General features: G+C 40.3%; 1 protein-coding gene across 5 annotated transcripts in view; it reads left to right on the top strand.

Annotated features, from left to right (window-relative positions):
• pard3bb (par-3 family cell polarity regulator beta b) overlaps window positions 1-20,747 on the top strand; it is a 201,935-nt gene that overhangs the window by 153,952 nt on the left and 27,236 nt on the right. For all 5 annotated transcript variants that reach the window (XR_008572425.1, XM_054786859.1, XM_054786860.1 and 2 more), the window contains one exon: window positions 15,108-15,184. Coding sequence is in view for 4 of the 5 variants with exons in the window: in XM_054786859.1 (XP_054642834.1) it covers window positions 15,108-15,184 (77 nt within the window). In the remaining variant the exon portion in view is untranslated. The remainder of the gene's footprint in view (window positions 1-15,107; window positions 15,185-20,747) is intronic.

Here is a 20,747-nt window from a genome sequence, read left to right as displayed (position 1 = left end):
GTTTGGCTTAGTACATTTTTGAGTAGTATTAGGCTCTCTTAATCCATCTAAAACAGAGGTTTCCAGACTTTTTCCACTGAGGACTACAAACTGAAAGTCAAAAGTTGCGGGGGGCCAGTTTGATATTTTTAAATGTATATACAGTATATTTAAAGACGAAGCTTTGATTGATCATTCGTTGTTAATATCAACATTTCAGCTTTGTCTCTTTACATTTTGCTTTTTTGCTCTATTTTCCCTGTTTTTTCTGGGTTTGTTGGTTTAGTTTTATTTCTACAATGTGCCACGGGCCAATAAAAGAACAAGCTGCAGCAACATATGGCCCCCGGGCCACACTTTGGACTCCCCTGATCTAAAATCTACTGTTGCCAACGTAAGTCAGTCTACTTGCTAAATTGTTTTACAAAAGTATTTAAAAACTGGCTGCAGAAAAGCCAGCTTCCTTGCATATTACAGACATCACAAGTTGACTTCCAATGAGAACATTTGTCTCCCACTGCGAACTGAAATGAAGATGTCACAATCGTGATTGAGAATTGAAGCCGAGCCTCTCACCTTCTCTCTCACACTCATGCAGTCTATGTCCTCCCATCTGTGAGTTCAGATGAACCGAAGTCTCCCAAGGATTTCCATTGGCTGAGCTCCACACTAAGAGGGGAGCTAATTGGCCAGCTGGGGCCCAGCTGGTGGCGCAAACGGGGCATCGGCCAAGAGAGTGGTCAAGTGGCATGTCACCGGTCAGGCTGGTGGCTTCATTGAGCATTTGACAGCAGCTCGTCGGAACAAAAGTTGAAATATTTTAGACAAGCACAACGGTTTCTTTGTATAAATGCGCCACCCTGCCCTGAGGCGCCCAGTTTTTCAAGTGACAACTTTACCAGTGTGGGTGCTTTAGAAAAGTAATCACACACAATCTGTACATGTGTCGTCTTGTGCATTAATCCTATCAGCAAAAGATAACTAGGATCCCCCTCATCCCCCTTGCGTCATTTGAGCCTGCTAGATATTTCTCCATCATCTTTTTTTTTTATCTTCCTATTTTGGCTTTTCCCGTCATCCGCTATTTCCTTCAAGAGTTGGCAATCCTTGCATCGACTCATTTTCTCAATTATAGTGGAGACTTGACACAAGTCCATCCATCCAGCTACCCATTATCCATACCACTTATTTTTATTACGCACGGAGCTTGGACCTTTCCCAGCCGACCCTGCTCACACCATCACTCCGTTGCTTGGCACGCACGGAAGCTGGAGAACCTGCCAAAAACGGGCAGAAAATGCAAAGTCCAAAGTGACTGTCCTGACTAACGAGTGACTGTACCACTCTACCTCAGCCAAGCAGCAATGGCAAGGCAAGTTTTGACATTTGTTGGGTTGAGTTGCATGGGTAGTTTACCGGGTTTGAAAACGGGGCCATCTGTCCTTTCGTAGTACCTTGTTTCCCTTCCGAGAACTAAAGAGTGGCCTGCTATCAAACAAACAGATAGATGGTGATGTATTTCAAATTTAGTTGAGTTCTCTTTCAATTTTGAATTTGTATTTCCTTTGGATGGGGAGTCTGAACAGTTTCTTACTTTCTTTCTACTGTAGGTTAATCTATTCACCTTTACCATTTCATTAAGTAGCAGAGTGAGTTAATCTCAAGAAAATGAGAGGTGGAGGTTAGTCACCATGGATTAGTCGGGTCCCAGACTTCAAGTGTGCCTTTCCCACCCGGGAGATAATCATAGCCAGGTTAGCCAGGAAATTAAGTGACTGACTTTCAGAGACTTTAAATCCCCACCATGCTCTCCTCTTACCTTTCTGCCCCATTCCCACAACACTCTTTTTTTCAGTTCTTCTCCATCCCCCCGTCCTTCCAACCTGAACTGGAGCCAAGTATAATGCTGCAAGAGAACACTAGATGATAGATGCTTATTTCCATACCGTTCAACGAAGTCGGCTCAGAGTTGTTCACTTACTTGGGTCATTTGAATTTGTTGAAACACTATATAGAACCATGCCATTCATCACACGTCTTTTCAGATCCTTTTTAATAGAAACAAAAAATCCCAGAAAGTCCATTTCTAAAAATGTTTTTCTCAAATGCTGCAAGTCTTGAGGACTTGAAAGATTTTAAGAGCTAGTTGCACTTTTTTTTTCTATGTAACTGTAACCCGCTTGGGTTCAGCCAGTAAAAGTCTGGACTGTCAACTCAACGCCTAGTACGACTCTTGAATTGTCAGGCTTTGAGGTTTACCAATGTACATCCATGGTTTGTCGAACAGTTTTGCCCTGATCAACCAATCAGAGGATGGAAAAGTGCTGACTGTTGTCGGCCTGCTAGCTGGCCTTGTGAGACAAATCTGATTGATCAAAGGAACAACGGCAGTGCTAATAATGTTTAATAGGGATGATTTCTACACTTCATTTTCATTGTTGTGGCCGATATGTCTTAATCTCTCCCATTTGCACTGGCACGTATGCACTAGACTTTGCATGAGTAGTGACCTTTTACCGTTTTAGTCAGTCACTGTGACAGATTGCGCACAGACTTATAGTACATGAAAGGTTTTCTACAGCATAATGTATAGCAAATAATCATGTGCTTTTACAATATTACAATATAATAATTGTCTCATGAAATAATGCAATAAGATATTTTGTGTTCTCTGCACACAAAAAATGGCTGAATGAAGACAGCTGTGTAATACAGATTCATCATGATTTCATACCGATTCATTTTAAAATATGTTGTTTGGAGTCCATGCCAGTGAGTGGAATTGTAGGATTTTAAGAAACGTATTAATATAAAAAGAAAAAAAATCAAATTAATCATGCACATAATTAATCTAGATTAACACGTTCATTTTGACAGTCCAAGTTAATGCTATAATATTTCCAGTATTTAAATACTCTGGTTTTTTGTTAGTTGTTGGACTGGTTGCTGACCTGCCGCAGGGTGTACGTAGTTTCCTGGTCTGACAACACAGCAGATAAAACAATATACAGCAAAAAGGTCAAGGCTATGCAGGAAATAGAAAGTATTAAAAAATGAGCGAAAGAAAAAGACACCATTACTTTACTTGGCTGAAGGCAATCATCTAAAGAAGTAAGAAAGGGATGAAGTGTTGCTTCCATCATATTACTTGGCTGTCTTTTGTGATAAGGTAGACAGCTGCTCCCTTTTTCTATACCTAAAAAAAAAAACACGTTCTGTAGGTTCTGTCTGTGGTCATGCATTCTCTTGTGTTTCTTTTATTACGACTGGTGGTTGTAGGACACACTCTCCAAACCTGCAAAGCTCTTTCCAAGGATTGTCTATTCCAGGGGTTACCAACGTGGTGCCCACGAGCACCAGGTAGCCCCCCACGGCCACATGAGGTGCCCGCAGAACATTGTCGGGGCAACCCTCCCCTCACTGCAAGACATTTATAAAACTAGAGTCCTACGAAGAACATACAATCTCATCAAGGACAGCACACATCCACAGCACTCATTATTCACACTCCTACCGTCAGGCAGACGCTACAGGAGTTTGAAGTCCAGGACCACAAGGCTGGCAAACAGCTTTTACCCACAGGCCATCAGGCTTCTCAACGAAGCACTCACACACGCCGCACGCAACACACGCACACTCATAGCACTTTATTTATTTATTTGTATTATTTATCTGTATTAATGTCTCTTCTGTTGTTGTTGCTTAATTTATTGGTATTTATGTTTCTTATGTTCTTATTCTTTTTCTTGTGTTTTCTTTCTTTTCTTGGGAGAATGAACAGAATAAGAATTTCATTGCATAGTATAACTGCCTGTTTTACTATGCATATGACAATAAAACTCTTGAATCTTGGAGCTTGAAAAAAATGAGTAGCTCTTGGCCATTTTCATTTTGTAAAAGTAGCTCTCACAAGGAAAAACGTTGGTGACCCCTGGTCTATTCTATGTATGTATGTACTTTATTTATCCCACAGCGGGGAAATTTACTTGTTACAGCAGCAGTGATGATAAAATGAATCTTGGACAACGCCCCTCGGTGGGGGATAAAAACCTGAACTGTAATTTCATCCTGTAAAATGATTTGCAGTGGAAGTCATTACTGATTGCGCTGTTTGCATAATATGCACACCATTTCTGCTACACAGCTAATATTGACAAAGTACAGGAACTTTGGAGATCCAATAAATATCGTCACCATTCGTGTGTGCTGCCATCACGCGTGTTTATTAGTGTGGGAAGAGCCTTGAACGCCTTCTGTTTTTGTTCTAAAACACACCAGCTGCAAAAGGAGAAGCTAGGCTATTGTTATGGGGCTAAATTACTCCATTTAATTATTATTTAACATCTAAAAATCATGTGGTGTCCAAATATCACGATTGTTCTTCCAGACATGGATGTATTGTGAGTGTAGGGTTTTATTCACCACTATTTTTCATGAACTTAACATTGTGCAGTTATCTTTCATTGTGTTTTTTTATGATGTGGCTGTGGTTGAACACTGCAAAAACATACGGTTTGAGTGCTCCTGAAATTTGAAGTTTGATTCTCTTGTCAGGTTTTAAGTCAGCAGGCGTCCTATTCTGGTGTATACTGTATGCTTACTGCACAAGTTACTGCACATCTTAGTGAAATAAAAAGAGTCTTAGAACTCACATAAAAATCCTACAACGAGTTTACTACTTGAGGAGCTGACAATATTTTCTTACCTAAGATGCTCATTCCTGCTGTCTCAGCCCTCTCTTCCATCATTCCTATATCTTTTAATTGTCTGCCCTTAAACTTCTACCTCTTCCGTACTTCCCACTTTACTCCAACTCTCCCAATTTTCCTTGGAATTCACCTCTCTTTGTTCCCCTAATCCTCAAAGGGGGACTTTTTGAATTTGAGAAGTTTGGGGTGAGAAGGAGAGACAGACAGCCACAATCATGGGTGCCCATTGCTCAGTGGGGGGTAGTGGAACTGGGATATACTATCTGGGTGGCAGGGAGGAAGCTTAGAGAAAAGTAAATTATCTTCCTTCGCTTTAACTGCACCTCTTTCCTGATCCTCCTCTCTATACGGCTATATATTCCACCATCACCTCTGACTTGCTTTCTTTCTCTCCTCTTATCAACGTCCCACCTTGTGCTTTCAAGGACATGCTCAGCTGTTAAGAACACTATGGGTTGGAAACATCTGTGTGTATGTTTGAGCCCTAAACTTATGTGTTAGTTTATAGAGAGGTATACCGTTCATAGCATGGCATGTGTATTAGGTAGAGTGTGTTGTGCTCATTTTTCAACAGGATTTGCAGCAGAGACTAATCCTATCTGCTGTGCTATCGCCTTACCTACCTACCATTTATCCCCCCACCCCCCACCCCTCTTCCACTCCATTTGCTGTCTCAACACTTTACTTTCACTATTTTTTTTTCCTAAATATGTATTTGTGTGTATTCAGTAGTGTGTATTCAGACTAAACACGTCTCACCAAAAATATTTTGGGGATTAGGCTAACATATATTTCATTGTGCAGGACTTCATTTTCTCAGTCTATATGCAGTGTTGCCTCGTTTATCGCAGGGGATAGGTTCCCAAAATAGCCCGCAATAAGTGAAATCCGCAAAGTAGCCAACTACATTTTTTTACAATGATTATATATGTTTTAAGGCTTAAAACCCCTCACAATATGCGTTATACACTTTTATCAGAGAGGAATTAACGTTTGATCACATATCTCTCTTGTTTAAACACTCTCAAAGAAGTTCAAACCTTAAAACCTGAATTTTAATGATCAATCTTCAGGTAGGACACTAGAAATTATTTAGTCACTGACGCATATTTTTTCCCCTGTGACTGTGCCTTTTTGTCCTGGCGTCGTTCCGCTGTACTGTAGCATTTTTGTATCCTTGTTAAAACATATTGCTGCAGTCCTTCGAACCGAAGGTTTATTTGCAGGCTAGCAAGCAAGCAAGCTAGCGACGACACAGGAGATATCTGATCATTGACTACTTCTCCGATAGCATTGCAGTCCCAAGAACCAGGAAGGAAAGCTAAGGAAAAGAAATAGCTGTTACAGGGTAACAAAATCAAAATCAAGTGTACAAAATAGGTTAACCACTGTCAGTATTACAAATGTATAAACAATTTAACTACCTTCACTTTGATAACAAGTAAAGAAACTTATAATGATGCTGATTGAATGTTATTTTTTACTATGAATGCTTGTCTGTTTGTTAGTTTATATTTTTTGACATGAAGTTGTATGACATCCCATTCAGCAGTGTAGTGCATCAACGGTACCTTACTCCCCCAATTGGTCCCGTGAACCCAGTTCTGGTCGGAGATCCGTGACAAGGATGACGCTGCTGATGGGGATGTCATACAACTTCATGTCAAAAAAGCCGAGCTATCCCTTTAATGTCCCAGGTTTCTTCTTTTTCTTCTCTTATGCAAGTCTTGTACAATGGGCTGGTGTCTTCCGAAGTGACTGTATTTCCCCTCAAATTTTGGTAAAATTCCCAAATATTGTGACTTCCAATATTTTACATTTCACTTCAACTAAAAAATTAACTGTGACCAATCGGCTACATTTTTGGTTAGTTGTACCATATTTTTTTGTATTTTTTTAAATTAATTTATTTATTTTTGCAAGAATATTGACATTTTACTTTGTTGTTTTATTGTTGTATTTTAAGTTGTTTTTTTTAATGAATGCTGGTGGTCATTTTTCCAAGCCAGCCTTTCACGATCTGTTAACAATTGAGCAACAAAACAAATACTGAACACCTTTTGTTCATGCTGCCTCTATTCTTACAACTTCCCATATTTAGGTGTTGAAAGACAGGAGTTACATTTTGTGTGCATCAACTTACATAAGTCATTCTTTCATCTTCCTTTCTGTGTCTGGATGCGTCCACCGAACTGTGTTGTTGTGTTAAACGTGTTTTTATGCAACTGTTTTCTTCTGATTGGGTTTTCGTTGAAATTTTTTGACAAAATTTTGCCTCGGTTTTTGTAGTGTCTCGGTGTTTGCACTGTATTGCACGTAACAAACTACTTACTCAGTAAATAACCTGCCATGGGGCCAAAGAAAGTTGCAAGTGCCGGCAACTTGATTAAAAAAAAAAAAAAACAGCATGGATTTACATTATTTCCTGTGGGGAAAAAATGGTTTTCATACAGTTTGTTTTTCGTCTGATTTTTTTGGAACGTAAACCGAGGTGCCGTTATATGTCTCAGGATGCAGTTTTCCAAGCCTTGTTCCTCCTTCAACTCTAACTATGCTATCATGGGATATCGACTTGGGATGTCCCGATCTAATTCAGGATCGGGGTCAGCTGTCGATCCGCTGTATTTTGAAGATCGAATAATATCTGCTTTCGCCGATCGTGTTGCCGTACAACGTTCGTAACTCTGGGCCACACTCCAACACGGTCGGTGATGTTAGTTTCACGTTGGACGTTGGATATTTGGCTCCGTAGCTACGGCGGTAGTTTCCCCTCACTGTGCCCGGACTGCTGTGTCAGAGAGTGTTAAAAAAAAAAGTGTCACACCACAATTTGATCTATAACCATGTCAAATAATTAGTCCTACCCTGAAAGTATTTTGCACACTTTTTTCCAGAGGTTTGTTACAAAAAGCCGAACAATTTTGTTAGTCATGCTGTGTAATAAAAAAGTAAATTCAGCAATACTTTGTTTGTATTAGTTTTAATGCTTTGAAGAGCTATTTTCATAACCATATTCAATTCCACAAATTCACGTTTGTAACAAAAGCTTATTATAAAAAAAAAATAATATTGACGCTACACTGCAGTCTCTGCTCGTATTGTGAATCCGAGTATTATTGTTGCTATGCCACTAATGAATAACTGACAAATATTTGTAATTATCTATTCAACCAATTGTGAGGGGTTTTTAAACAGATAAAAGCATGCATCAAGGCTGAACTATGCTACAGCGTACTCAGTAGGTCTTGCTCTTGTAATAGCTCTTCACCCTGACTTGCAATTCTCTACCAAAATGCTAGGGGCAGTGTTTTCCCGAGAGTGAGCAACCACAGCAGTAGTAGTGAACAATTGTCGACTGAAACGACACCCAGCTCGTGGTTGGACCTGGAACTAATCTTTGTGGAACATCAGTCACTGTTATTGCTCTGAAACGGCTCATATTTATATGATATTCATCTACCTGCTCATATTTCTGTATTGCATATTTCTTTGCCGAGACGCTCCTCAATACGTGTGTGCCATTGCGGGAGGGAAAAATCAGAAATGATGTACTAAAAAAAAAGCCGTCCAATCACAGCTCTCTGCGATCCACATCAGCGTTGACACGGTAGCATATTTTAGCCTTTAGTCTCATCTATTTGGTTCCTCTCTCACAGACCTGTTCTTCATAAACACTGATATGCTTTGCATTAAATAGTATTAATTGTATTCACCAGAGACTCTCCAGGCCGCGTGATTAAGGGGAAATTGACCTTCTCTTGCCTTAATTGTACCACAAGCTGAACTGCTGTGACATTTAGCTGTGCTCAAGTCTCAACTCTTAGCCATCTATTTGAGAGCTTTGCTGACATTTCAGTCAGAGGTAATTTGTGAATAAACATGTCTGCCGTGTCTCGGGCATTGTAAACAATCAAAAGAAAAATCACAATTTTATATTCAATTTAGTCGTTCTCCATCGTTCTCTGCCTCTGTCCGGGATGCAGATTTTTGTTGCTCTCCATCCTCGCTCTCTTTGGGCCACCAGTCCCCCACTGTCTCTCTAAGTGAGATTTTACAGTCCAATAGTGCAAAGTGACCTTAATGGTCTATGTCTGCCGAGATTTGACGGGCTTGGTAATCAATAGCAGTGACTCAGCAATCACTTTGCCAGGTGCTGAGACTTCTGGTTTGAAAACCCCACTCACAGCCCATAGCCTTTCACTTTGCTGTGTAACCATGCACAAAAGCACCACCCACATCAACACATTCTTGGGTGCGCTCACATACTGTACACCACATTACGCTACAAGCAATGTTACAACTTTCTGTCTATTTTTAACACACGACTCGCTACCCATCCAAGCCAAGAACAGATGGAATCGGAATTGCAGTCTAGTCTTTAGCCTGCTCATCAGACCAATGCGACAACCGCACTTACGTCTGTTTCCGCCTCCACCTCCCTCTGAAGCGGTTAGCGGTAGTACCCGGCTCCTCTGTTCTGCAGGCCGGCTAGAGGTTGGAGAAGGCGTTTCTCCAAGCCACGTCTACATAATCCACACTGTTTGCCTGTTGTAACTCCATTAATAACTTGTGATCATATTTACCTGGCCTGTCAAAAATAGTGTGTTAACGGCTGTAACTAATTTATTTCATTAATTACGTTTCATTTTTTAGTATACTTAATGCATGCGCACCATGGCAAGCCATGGCTCTCGACAGATGACGGCACAGTGTAGCTCTCCACAGAGTCACAGAGTCTGACGCTGTTTTATAACTTTATTCTCACCTGAACACATCAACAGCAGTGCAATTCCAACACCGTAAATGTTCTCCAACTCCAAACAAACACGTATCTAGTCCAGTCGTCATTGCAACGACACTCCCTCATTGTTACTAGACAGACAGCGAGATGCATTCACGGACACTCCGAACACATCAACATCTTTTTTTATGCGTGTATGTGTGGTCTAAATGAACAGGAAGGAAAGGAAAAACAATAAGTGGATATTTTTATCACTCACTTTGTAACGGAAGTACAATTTGTTGCATTTACGTATGCTCTGAAATCCCAGAAAATTCACTCAAAACATGTGAATTCAACTTAAATGATGTGGTGTCCTTGAACGCAACTCCTCATTGCTCATAATAATAATCATATTTTGTCCAAAAAAATCTGTGAATTTATGCAGCCATGAATGCTGAATTGCTGAATGTGCGGAGATGTCGTATTTATGCTTGAATGACAAACCTTTGGATTGTAACTTGGATTGTTTCCAATTGGTGCAATGGTTGCAATGTAAATACAGTAAGTTAAGCATTGCTTATTAAATGCAGATATTCTCATACACTGAATCAGGTATAGTTTGGTATAGTTTGAATGTCCATCACACTACTAATAAGGACGTTTTCTTTGCAGTCGAGTGCAGACGGTTGTTTAGGGATTGGCATTTTGGGATGCTGGCAGTTACTTGTGGATTCAGTCAGAAAAGTAGATTATGAAATTGTACGCATAATGCGCAGGATTATTACATGGATATATTTTTACAGGATTCAATATATTTGTGGGTAGGAGTGAAATCATCTGGCTTTAGCATGTGGGCTCCAGTAAGTTAAAGTCCTGTGTCATCAGGTATTGGACGCAACACACATACACATAAAGTAGGCTTTTCAAAGGTGTTTTAATTGAGTCAGACCTAAACCGCTGGCTTGGCAGAACAACATGACTGATGCAGATTACAACCTGTCTTCTTACGCATCGATAGGAAGGAAGGATTCCCATTCAAATGAATGTTCAGAAGGATGGAAGGACATTAAAAACAGAAAAGTGCCTGGGTGGGTGGCATTAAAAGATGGTTTCTTCCTTATATTTACACAGACTGAAAAAGAGCTGTGTGCCTAGGGAAGATTTCACAGCACAAGGGGAGCTGCTTTTCTTCATCATTTGGAGTCAGAAGAGAAGACATAAATAAAAGGAGAGATAAATAAATGGTGAGACTATACATCCTGGGATAAGAGTAGATGAATGGAGAGAAGAAGTAAGTGGTGTGCCTGAGGGCTACATTATGGTGCACATGAGAATCATACACATCCTAATTAAGAATGTATATGGAGGATGGGTGTTTGCAGTACTCAAAGGACGCTAGTATTTCACTTAAGTAGCACAGGAGGAGAGTCCAGTGGGGTGGTGGAAAAAGGGAGGAGAAAGATGAAGGACTGCTGAAGAGGACCAAAAGAGCTGGAAGGCAGCAATGCCTGACATTTTTGCTAAGTGCTCTAAGTGAGTCAGTGTGCATCTGCAGATACTTCATGTCTGAAGACTGTGTGGATGTGTGTGCACGTGTTTGTGCGTGTGGCCAAAAATGTGTCAACTGAAGATTTTGTTAAGAGAAATGAAGCTTTCTTCATGTGTGTGTCTGTGTCCACGCTCCCCTGCTCACTATGCTGTGAAATGTTGTCACCGGACCATTTACTCTAGCAGTGCTACGCTCCAGCCTCAGCCTCCTGTGACAAGAAAGAGACAGACTAAGCGGGAGGTTGGGAAAAAAAGAGTAAGCGTGTGTATAGGTTGTCCCACACAAGCTTGGCTGTCATATTGTTTGCCCTGCACGGTGCTCCTGTCAGCTTGGTGAATGCTAAGTCTGTGATCAACTAACATCCTTGTTTTCCTCTGACACATAGACACACTTTTTTCACACACCACCGGCATACACTATACGGACAAAAGTATTGGGACAATGCCTGTACTCCTACAGTGCAGGAAGATGGATGAAAATATGTAGTTGGTTACAGCCGCACTCAAAAAAAAATATCAACGCAACACTTTTGTTTTTGCTCCCATCTTTCCTAAGGTGAACTGAAAGTGTTAGTGAACACTCCTCCTTTGCCGAGATAATCCATCCACTTCACGGGTGTGGTATATCGAGATGCTGACAGACAGCATGATTATTGCACCGCTGTGCCTTGGGTTGGCCACAGTAAAAGGCCACTCCAAAATGTGCAGTTTTACTGTATTGGTTTGTCAAGAAATTCTTTGGTTATGGAAATTCATTGTCTGGGTTACTGGTCAGACAATCTTGGAGGTGGGGATGTTGGATGTGGAGATCCTGTACACATGGTTTGTGGTTGTGAGCCCGGTTGGATGTACTGCCAAATTATCTGAAACGCCTTTGGAGACAGCTATGGGGGACAAATGAACATTCAGTCCACGGGCAACAGCTCTGGTGGACATTCTTGCAGGCAGCATGCCTATTGCATGCTCTCTCAACACTTGAGACATCTGTGGCATTGTACTGTGGCCTTTTATTGTGGCCAGCTTAAGGCACACCTGTACAATAACCATGATGTCTAATTAGCATCTTGACATGCCACACTGAGTTGGATGGATTATCTCGGCAAAACAAATTGCTCACTAAAGCCTAGGTCACAACCAGTCGTACGGGCTGCTACAGCCGGTCTACGTGCAAAAAAACAAACAAAAGCTATTTTAACTTCTACCCACAATGCATCACCGCAAGCAGAGACGTTCATTGGCCAAAGGCTGCCCGCTGTCGGGCGCTGGACCACCAGAGGGAGCTCATGGGAGATTATTATTTTATTTTATTTATTTATTGTTTTAGCTTCCTTTGTAAGTTGACACCGTGAGTCAGACTGGTATATTGAGTAATGACCTCCTGTGATTTCCAGTGGGTTGAGAAGCTCGTGAGTTTTCACAAAGCTCATAATTGACTCCTGTCAGATAAAGAGCTACCAAACTTGGTCCTCATGGACTCGTGTACGCTGCAATATATCAATCTATGATGTGGACATGTGCGGCTTATAGTCCGGTGTGGTTTATATAAGAACAAATCTGATTTTCTCTCTAAATGTGGTGGGTGCGCCTTAAACACCGTTGCGTCTTATACACCGGAAATCACGGTATTAAAAGAAAAACGTTGTAATCTAACGAGACTTATTTGTAATTTTACTAGAATAACGTAATATTATGAGGAGAAAAAAAATCATTTTAAGAACAACAAGTTGAAATATTAAAGAAAAATACTTTTTTTAAGTTAACAAGCAAAACAAAAAATAAAGCTGTAATTTTTGGACAATTAGGTCAGGGAAAAAGTTATCAAATTATGGGAATAAAATCAAAATATTACTAATATTACAAGAAGAAAATGTAGGAAGATTTTTTAAGAAGAAAGTTGAAATATTTGGAAAATGAAAAAAAAAACAACAGCAGCAAAAATTGGGGGGGGGGGGTGCAAAGACCAAAGTTGATAATAATAAACTATTTCAGCTCTATTACAAAGTTGAAATGCATTTTTTAAAAAATATATATATTTATTCTTAGCATATCTACATCTGTTGGTTTACAAAATATCAAAGTGTCCCATCATATCATTTTTCTGGATGTGCTCTTGTTGTAAACAGTTTGGACACACCTGTGCTAGGGTTACATATCTTGTTTTGGACCGAGACAAATTCAGGAACACATTAAAACCTAATCACTGCAGTAATAACCCTGTAGGCCTTAGCAATATACTGTACGTACGTGGTTACATTCAGATAGTGGTAGCCAGTTAGGCAATTCAATTAGCAATGTGATTGATTCAGTGAGCAATCCAAAAGAACCTCCTCTTCTCCACAGTGTTCCTGTGGGATGTCTTGACATAAGAAGTAAAGAGTATTAGCCGCTTTATCTTTTTTAAGAACACAGGATCAAGCCTTTGCTCTCCCCTGTCTCTAACACATGACTCTGTCGTTTAATTTCTCTTCACTTTTCTCCCTGATCCTGTGAATTCATTATCTATCACCCTTAATCACCCCCTCGCCTCTGTTGGATGTAGTCACCCAACCTTTCCATTTTCTCACCCCTTGAGCTATCTTGTTTAAATCATATTGTTAACGTTCCCATCACCTCCCCACTCAGTCAGAACCTTCTTTACCCCATTCTCTACCTCCTTTTGTAATCCACCTCTCATGTCTTCCCTCCTTATTTCCTTCTCGCTCAGTGGCTGCAATTATATCCCTTCTATGTATTTCACCTGCTATAGCTCATTTACTTCTCATTCATGCTATCTCTCCCTTTTACCTTTCTTCTCCAACTAATACCCTTTCATTCATTCACCCCACATCTCTATTCTCTACTAATACCCCACACTGTCTGTCTACCTGAGATATTAGAGCTATAAAGACAGGTGTTCAAAAGAAAGCAGGGCCAGCAAATGTGTTTTATATCCCTCCTGGCATCATTCCCTTGAATACAGAGCGAGGGAAGAGAATGCGTGTGATATCTCCTGCTTGAACCTTTTATGTTGACAGTATTACCTTGAGTCAAGGAGAGAAGATCCTAGTTTTCTGTAAAACCTCCAGTCCTTTGACATCCGTGTTTGGTGTTCTGGTGCGGATTTAATGTTAATATTATGATTTATACTAGTGTGTGTAAACATGATACAGTATACTCTTTTGTGCATGTGTGTGTGGGGTGTTCTGTGTCCTTTGGTGAAATGTAACTTCACAACCTTATCATACTCTCACACCCTAGAGCAGGGGTCACCAACCCGTCGATCGCGATTGACCAGTCGATCTTTGCGAATCTTGCTACATCTTGCCTACGTTCAAAATGATCGGTGACCACTGCCTTAGAGTATGCTAAAATTAGTTGCATTTACAATGTTGTGTATGTTTTACTGAGAGTACAGTCAGCATTGGTTATTTGGATTCCTTGATGTATGGGGTTTAGTTGCAATCCTTTAGGAGTACTGCAAAAGCTGGAATATGCCTAATAAATGGGCTGGGATAATCCCAGAGAGATGTTGTGTGTCCTCAAGTTGGAGATGAGGCATCACTTGAAACATGTCATTTTTCTATGGTTTCTCTAAGAATTTAAACACTAAATCCCTAAAAACTAGCCTTTGTCAATCCTATATTACCTCCGTGTCACTCCCACACACGTACATATCAGTTAATGAGCGTGTTGAATACCTTTGTAGTCACAGTATTGCCATTTCACACCAAATGCTAGAGATTTACAACTTTTTTGCAATTTGACAGAAGTGTTTAGCTTTTGAATTTGACAGGAGGTTTTGTGAGCTGGTGCCGCAGGCTGACTAAGAGGCATGCCAAGAGCAGCACAATAGCACGCATAAACTGTAGAATACTTTTTATTTAACCAGAAGACAGAGCTGGCAGGCAGGCAAGAATGATATTCACAACAGGAAAGAACAGCCCGGATCTGTCGTACCGTGGAACTTAACACACACTAAACCAATCCCAAAGACAAGCGCTGAGTAGGAAGAACACAAGGCCAGGAAACCAACATAGGCAATCCCAAAAAGTAATGTTTTTTTGGGGGGCTTGTTTTTGAAAATGCTAAAATTGAACAGACAACAACAGTTCACAGAGACCCACAGACACACAAAATAAGCCTAACTTTTGCATTTTTCTCTGTTGCAGATTCCAGGCAGAGGGAAAGATCAGCGAATGGTGCCACAATATGAAGAGGCAGAGCGTCAGTATGCCTCCCTGCCAAGGTACTAATCCTTTTACTTTTTCTTCCATGTTATAGTCCTTCTTTTCCATTAGATGCTACAAGTTCTTTCTGTTTTGTATTGGTTTCTCTTGAAAGCCCCTGATTAAATCTGCATAATGTGTCTTTGTTGCTAAATGTCACTGGAGACCTCAGTGACCTACTACTCTAAAATCCTCTCTTGCACACACCCAGGGGTTTGACTGAGGTTAAAAACTTACCCGTGACCCCTGACGCTCTACCCCCACTCATGCACAGTCAATATAGTCTTTGTGATGATACATGGATTTTTTTTTTTTTTTTTTTTTACCATGGCCTTCAACTTTTATTAGGTTAAGGTAAATTGTGTTGACCCTCAATTTCACAGGCATTCCAAAAGGGATTGTATTTAATTAGTCTGCTAGACCCGTTGGTTACCCCCATTTCTTAATTCCTTGGCCTTACAAGAACATTTTTGAGTATTCTATTGCAACTTTTGGGAACAGTTTGGGAAGACCTAAGGTCTCAAGTCCATCAAACATTCTTAGGATTGACTTAAAAGTTTGTTGTCCATGCTGTCTTGTCAAGGACCTCTGACCTCACAGATGAATAAATAAATAGGCTAAGCAGTCATTTTAGCATATTGCCTGGTGTATTTAGTCGTTATCCACTCTGGACATCATAGAATGTGGCCAGAGCCAGCCTTAGTCAATGTGGCACCCCCCTCTATCTGCGATTTACATACTCTATGATTTCAAAATAAATAGAAAGGCATTGTTTTTACAGATTTACCATCAATTGGCTGGGCTTTCTGTTAGAAATAAGGTGAGAAGCACTGTCACTCAGAGTAGAACCGCTGCTTCGCCACAATGAGAGGAGCCAGATGAGGTGACTCGGCCATCTGGTCAGGATGCCTCCCGGACGCCTCCCTGGGGAGGTGTTCAGGGCTCGTCCGACCAGGAGGAGGCCTCATGGAAGACCCAGGGCACGTTAGAGAGACTATGTCTCTCAACTGGCCGGGGAACTCCTCGGGATCCGCCGGGAGGAACTGGACGAAGTAGCTGGGGAAAGGGAAGTCTGGGCTTCTCTGCTTAGGCTGCTGCCCTTGCAACCGACCTTGGATTAGCGGAAGAAGATGGATGGATGTATGGATGTTTTTACTTTCATTTGTAAGATAACGTGTCACTCAATTTACATTGTTAACAAATTACAGATAAATACACTAAATGTGAAATCCAATTTAAATACCCATACCACAAAATAAAAATCCTGTAAGTGACTAAATAATAATAACAACATCAAATAATGTAAATGACCACACAGTTTGCGCACAATAACTACATATAAGCTACATTTACACTATGCAATGACTATATACACAAATTGAATAAAATATCTTTATACTAAATCTATATAAAATACCTATTATATACAACTAAAACTACGTTGAAAAATGACACTTATTTGTTATCGTTTGGAGTAATTGCTTTCCATTTGAATTAACATGAGGTTTGTAAGTTTAAGAGTTCATAGTAATTTAAATAAAATTATATTGAAGGTGAATTTTTACCCCGGTTTTTGGCACCCCCTGGAGGCTACGCCACCCTCTGCATTTGCCTATACAGTCGTCCCTTGCTACCTCGTGGTTCGAACATCGCTCCCTCACACTATCACGCTTTTTCAAAAATTAATGACCACTGTTTCATGTTTGACTATTATTAAAAAAAATAATAAAAATTGAAAGACAAGATACTGTATATATAGTATTCTGGTCACTAGGTTTCACTAGGCGTTAGTAATGAAACGTGACATTAGATTAGATTACCTTCACAATGCATGGAGTCAGCCAACATGACATAGTGAAAGTGGAAGTGGTTCTTTTGGCTTCTTACTTTGTCCTTCTTCCCCACTCTGTTTGAAACCGTTTTTATTAAGTTTAGAATAAACAAAGTGGAGGCTAACTATGCAGTTAGATCGAGCCGGTGTTTAAAGCTTGGGTCGTCTCTTGTGTCTTTGCAATGATCCCGTAGCCTACGCATTAGCGATGCGGTGTAAACAAAGCATAATAGAGTGTAAAGATGTCTATAGGGATGTTATTTTATGTCGACAGGACTCTAATAATGGTAAAAATCATATTTAGAATATTATAGAAAGGTTTTATAGGCTCTAACTATGAAAATATTCAATTGATTAATATTGAAACTTACTTTGCGGAAATTCACTTATGTCATTTGTGTCTGGAACCAATTACTCATGATAAAAGAGGGACAACTGAATTGCCTAATGGCGCATTCTGCTCTGAATGGGGCTTTTACATTAGCCCAAATTTTCTGAACAACTGGATGCACCAAAAAGTTCTCGGTAAATGTGTTTAAAGCTGTGTTTTCCGAAATAATGTCAGATAATGAAATGCCTAAAGGTTAAAGTTGCAGTGAAAAGTTGTAACACTTGCTGACGAATGATTACCCACAGCTGCTCACCCGCCATTTGCACGTTACTCTTAATGGGAAACACAGTTACCATATTCTCCGAGCATCATCAGTCACTTGCTGCCTTTTAGTATCTAATTTTTCATGGCACACTCTTGTTTCTTCAAGGTCTCACATTTTAATATTCACTATCTGTGCATCTGTAACCTTTTCTTCAACTATTTTTTTTTCTGTTAATTACTTTCCGTCCTTCTTCTCCCCGTGATGTCTTAACTATTCCCTACCCCTTTTCTCCCTTTTCCAGGACTGCCACGTAAAATAATATGAAGGAGTCTGGAATAGTGGACACGTGGCTAAAGGTAGAAGTTGTAATTGTGCACATTTAAAGGGATACTTCGGATTTTTGACATGAAGTTGTATGACACCCCCATCAGCAGTGGACTATATCAACAGCGACTTAGCCCCCCATTTGGTCCCACGAGTCCAGTTCTGGTCAGATTTCCGTAACGAGGAACATAGTTCTGCTCAGTTGCTGGGTCATTTAAGTAAAGAGTTTGGCTTCTCAAAACAATATACTTTCAAAAGAGTAATACATTTGCATCATAAAACTGCCTCCTCAAAAAAAATCAGGTCTCACAAATCGTTCGGTGTTTTATTTTCTCCCGCCATCTCCCTGCGCACTGTCGCCTCTCCATCCGTGTGTGATGAAGACGCTCACGTCTTCTTCCGCTGCGGAGCACACGTAAACAAGATGGCTGCGACGAGCATCTTCTTGGCCTTAAATCCATAATTATAATAGAACCATTTCAAAACAGGTTACAGATTGCAAAGGCTCCTCCTGTGACTCCTTTGTTTTTTGTAACATACACTGCATCATTTCTGGTTTCCGGACACGTATTTGCTTTGTGTAGTGCATTCTAACATGGTTCCAGCTGATGTTTTTTAGTGTGTACTAAGCACGTATTCTGTTTTTACTACTTTACATTCAAGCTAGTTTTGCAGTTAGCATAGCTAATCGGTCTTATTCTAGCCATTCCTCATCCACCTTTTATGATAGTGATATTTGAAGTGGACTGTATTTGTCACCATGGAAGCGAGGATTAGTAATTTATAGGAGCGGCTCCGTATACTGCTAGCTATGGTGCTAAATTATATTGACTTGTCGCAGGTTGTCTCTCTAAATTTTGCAGGATAATATATATTGTTTATATCGCTCATTTCTAGTAGTGGTTTAATTTTCTTCACCTCTCAGAAGGCGTAGGGCCTGTCGACATGGAAACAAAAAAACAAATTTTCAATTTCCGCCACGAAAACACACGAAAACATATCTAGTGACTCAAAACGATGTACCTGCAGTACACTTGACAGCCTGTATTGGGATTTATCCACTGTTGGATGCTAGATTCCTCCCAAAACGCTGACTTTGTGTGGACCGCATCAAATGTTGAGAAAGAGAAAGTCAAGAGTGGAATGCCATACAGACAGAAGGTCTAAATAAGAAGGTTTATTGTCTGGTTCCCATCTCTGTTAAAATGCTGAATGATGGCGTTTTCACACCTCTTCTTTGTGTGTGTGCGTGTGTGTGTGTGTCTGTGAGCAGGAGGGAGGCGGTGTCTGTGCTGGTGATGACTTTAGCAGATGGGGCTGAGAGCTGTGATGATAGTTAGAGGGCTTGCTGTCATCTCTGAAAAGCCTTGAGAAATTGGACACACTCACATACAGGACACTGGCCCAGTCTCATGCTTTGGCAATTATAACTGTATGCATGTTAGAAAAGTACAATATCAGAATATTTATGCAGTTTTTGTATAACTGTAGAATACATAATATTATAGAAGAGGCATGGGGGACTATACAGTGGTCCCTTGTTTATTGCCGTTAATTGGTTCCCGACCCGACGACGATAAGTGAATTTCCACGAAGTAGGACTCCTTATTTATAAAACGAATAGTTTTCACACTTATAGCATGGACAACCTGTTTAAGACATTCTAAATATATTTTTTAACATTATTAGAGCCCTCTAGACATGAAATAACCTATAGTCACTTTTACACTTGTGTTACACAATATAGCTGACATAATAATAGAAAATAAGACGCCTTAGACATAAATAAGACATTCTTTACAAATTCAGCGCCAAAAGAAGTGAATAAACAGCAAATATTGTCCTTTTTTCTGCCGTTTTCTTCCTGGATACCTCTCCGCTGTCTCCCCTCCTCCACATCACACCTTCTATCTGTATTCCACCATTTCCTCGCACTTCTCCACTTTTATCTCACAAAGCTGCAATTCTGCTGGAACAATAGTGTCCCTGTTGAGAGTGTGTATTCATTTGTGAAAAGCAGTTTCGACTCTAAACAACGGGTGAAGTTAACAACTAAAAATATCATTTTGTATGCATTCTACCTTAAACAGCTTTCTAATCACATCGCTATATGCTACACTGGGCTTGCGAGAAGGAGAATAGAATCTCTGTCATTGCCATGGTGACCCTTGGTTACCTACCAAATGCCTTTTTTTCCCTGCACTTTACATCCTTGTGTAGTGACTCACTATTGAAGCTCTTTCATAAGGAATAGCAAGTACCACCAGGTACTATGTGGTACTCTTTGTCATACTGCTTGATGCTCATTGGTTGAGCAGACGCATGGTCATCAAGGAATGACACAAATAAACACAAATGCAAACAAAGGCTTAACACGTTTATGTGCCATAGGTCTCTATGCTGCAATATTACATACTGTATGTCATTGTTGTCTTCCATTGTTGTTCGGACAAGTCCTGACTGATACAGTGATATTATGATTTTCCTGTACCAGGGAAACTATACACAAAATATTCTCTGCAGACTGAAATCTGAGTAAAAGTAGAGTTCTCAAGTTGAAGTACAAGTACACCTGTTCAAGGACAGTATGTAAGTGCTGTTTGCAAGTCAGAATCTTCATCATGCATTGCCTGTCCCCTGTCTCTAACAATTCTGCTATGTGATGATCCCGGCTCAATATAAAATTGTCTGGTAAGGGCAAGTGGTTTAGCTATGGCACTTTGTGGCCAACTTGCTGCGACGTCTTTTTTGAGGAGCGTGTGGGTGGATGTCGGAGCCAGGAGTGTTGGGACATTGAAGGAGCATTAACATCGAAGGTTTGAACTTAGTGTT

This window comes from Dunckerocampus dactyliophorus, chromosome 9 (genome assembly GCF_027744805.1).
Source record: "Dunckerocampus dactyliophorus isolate RoL2022-P2 chromosome 9, RoL_Ddac_1.1, whole genome shotgun sequence".
Lineage (NCBI taxonomy): Eukaryota > Metazoa > Chordata > Actinopteri > Syngnathiformes > Syngnathidae > Dunckerocampus > Dunckerocampus dactyliophorus.
The sequence above is the reverse complement of the archived record's forward strand: the minus strand, read 5'-3'. Positions and strand labels throughout refer to the sequence as shown.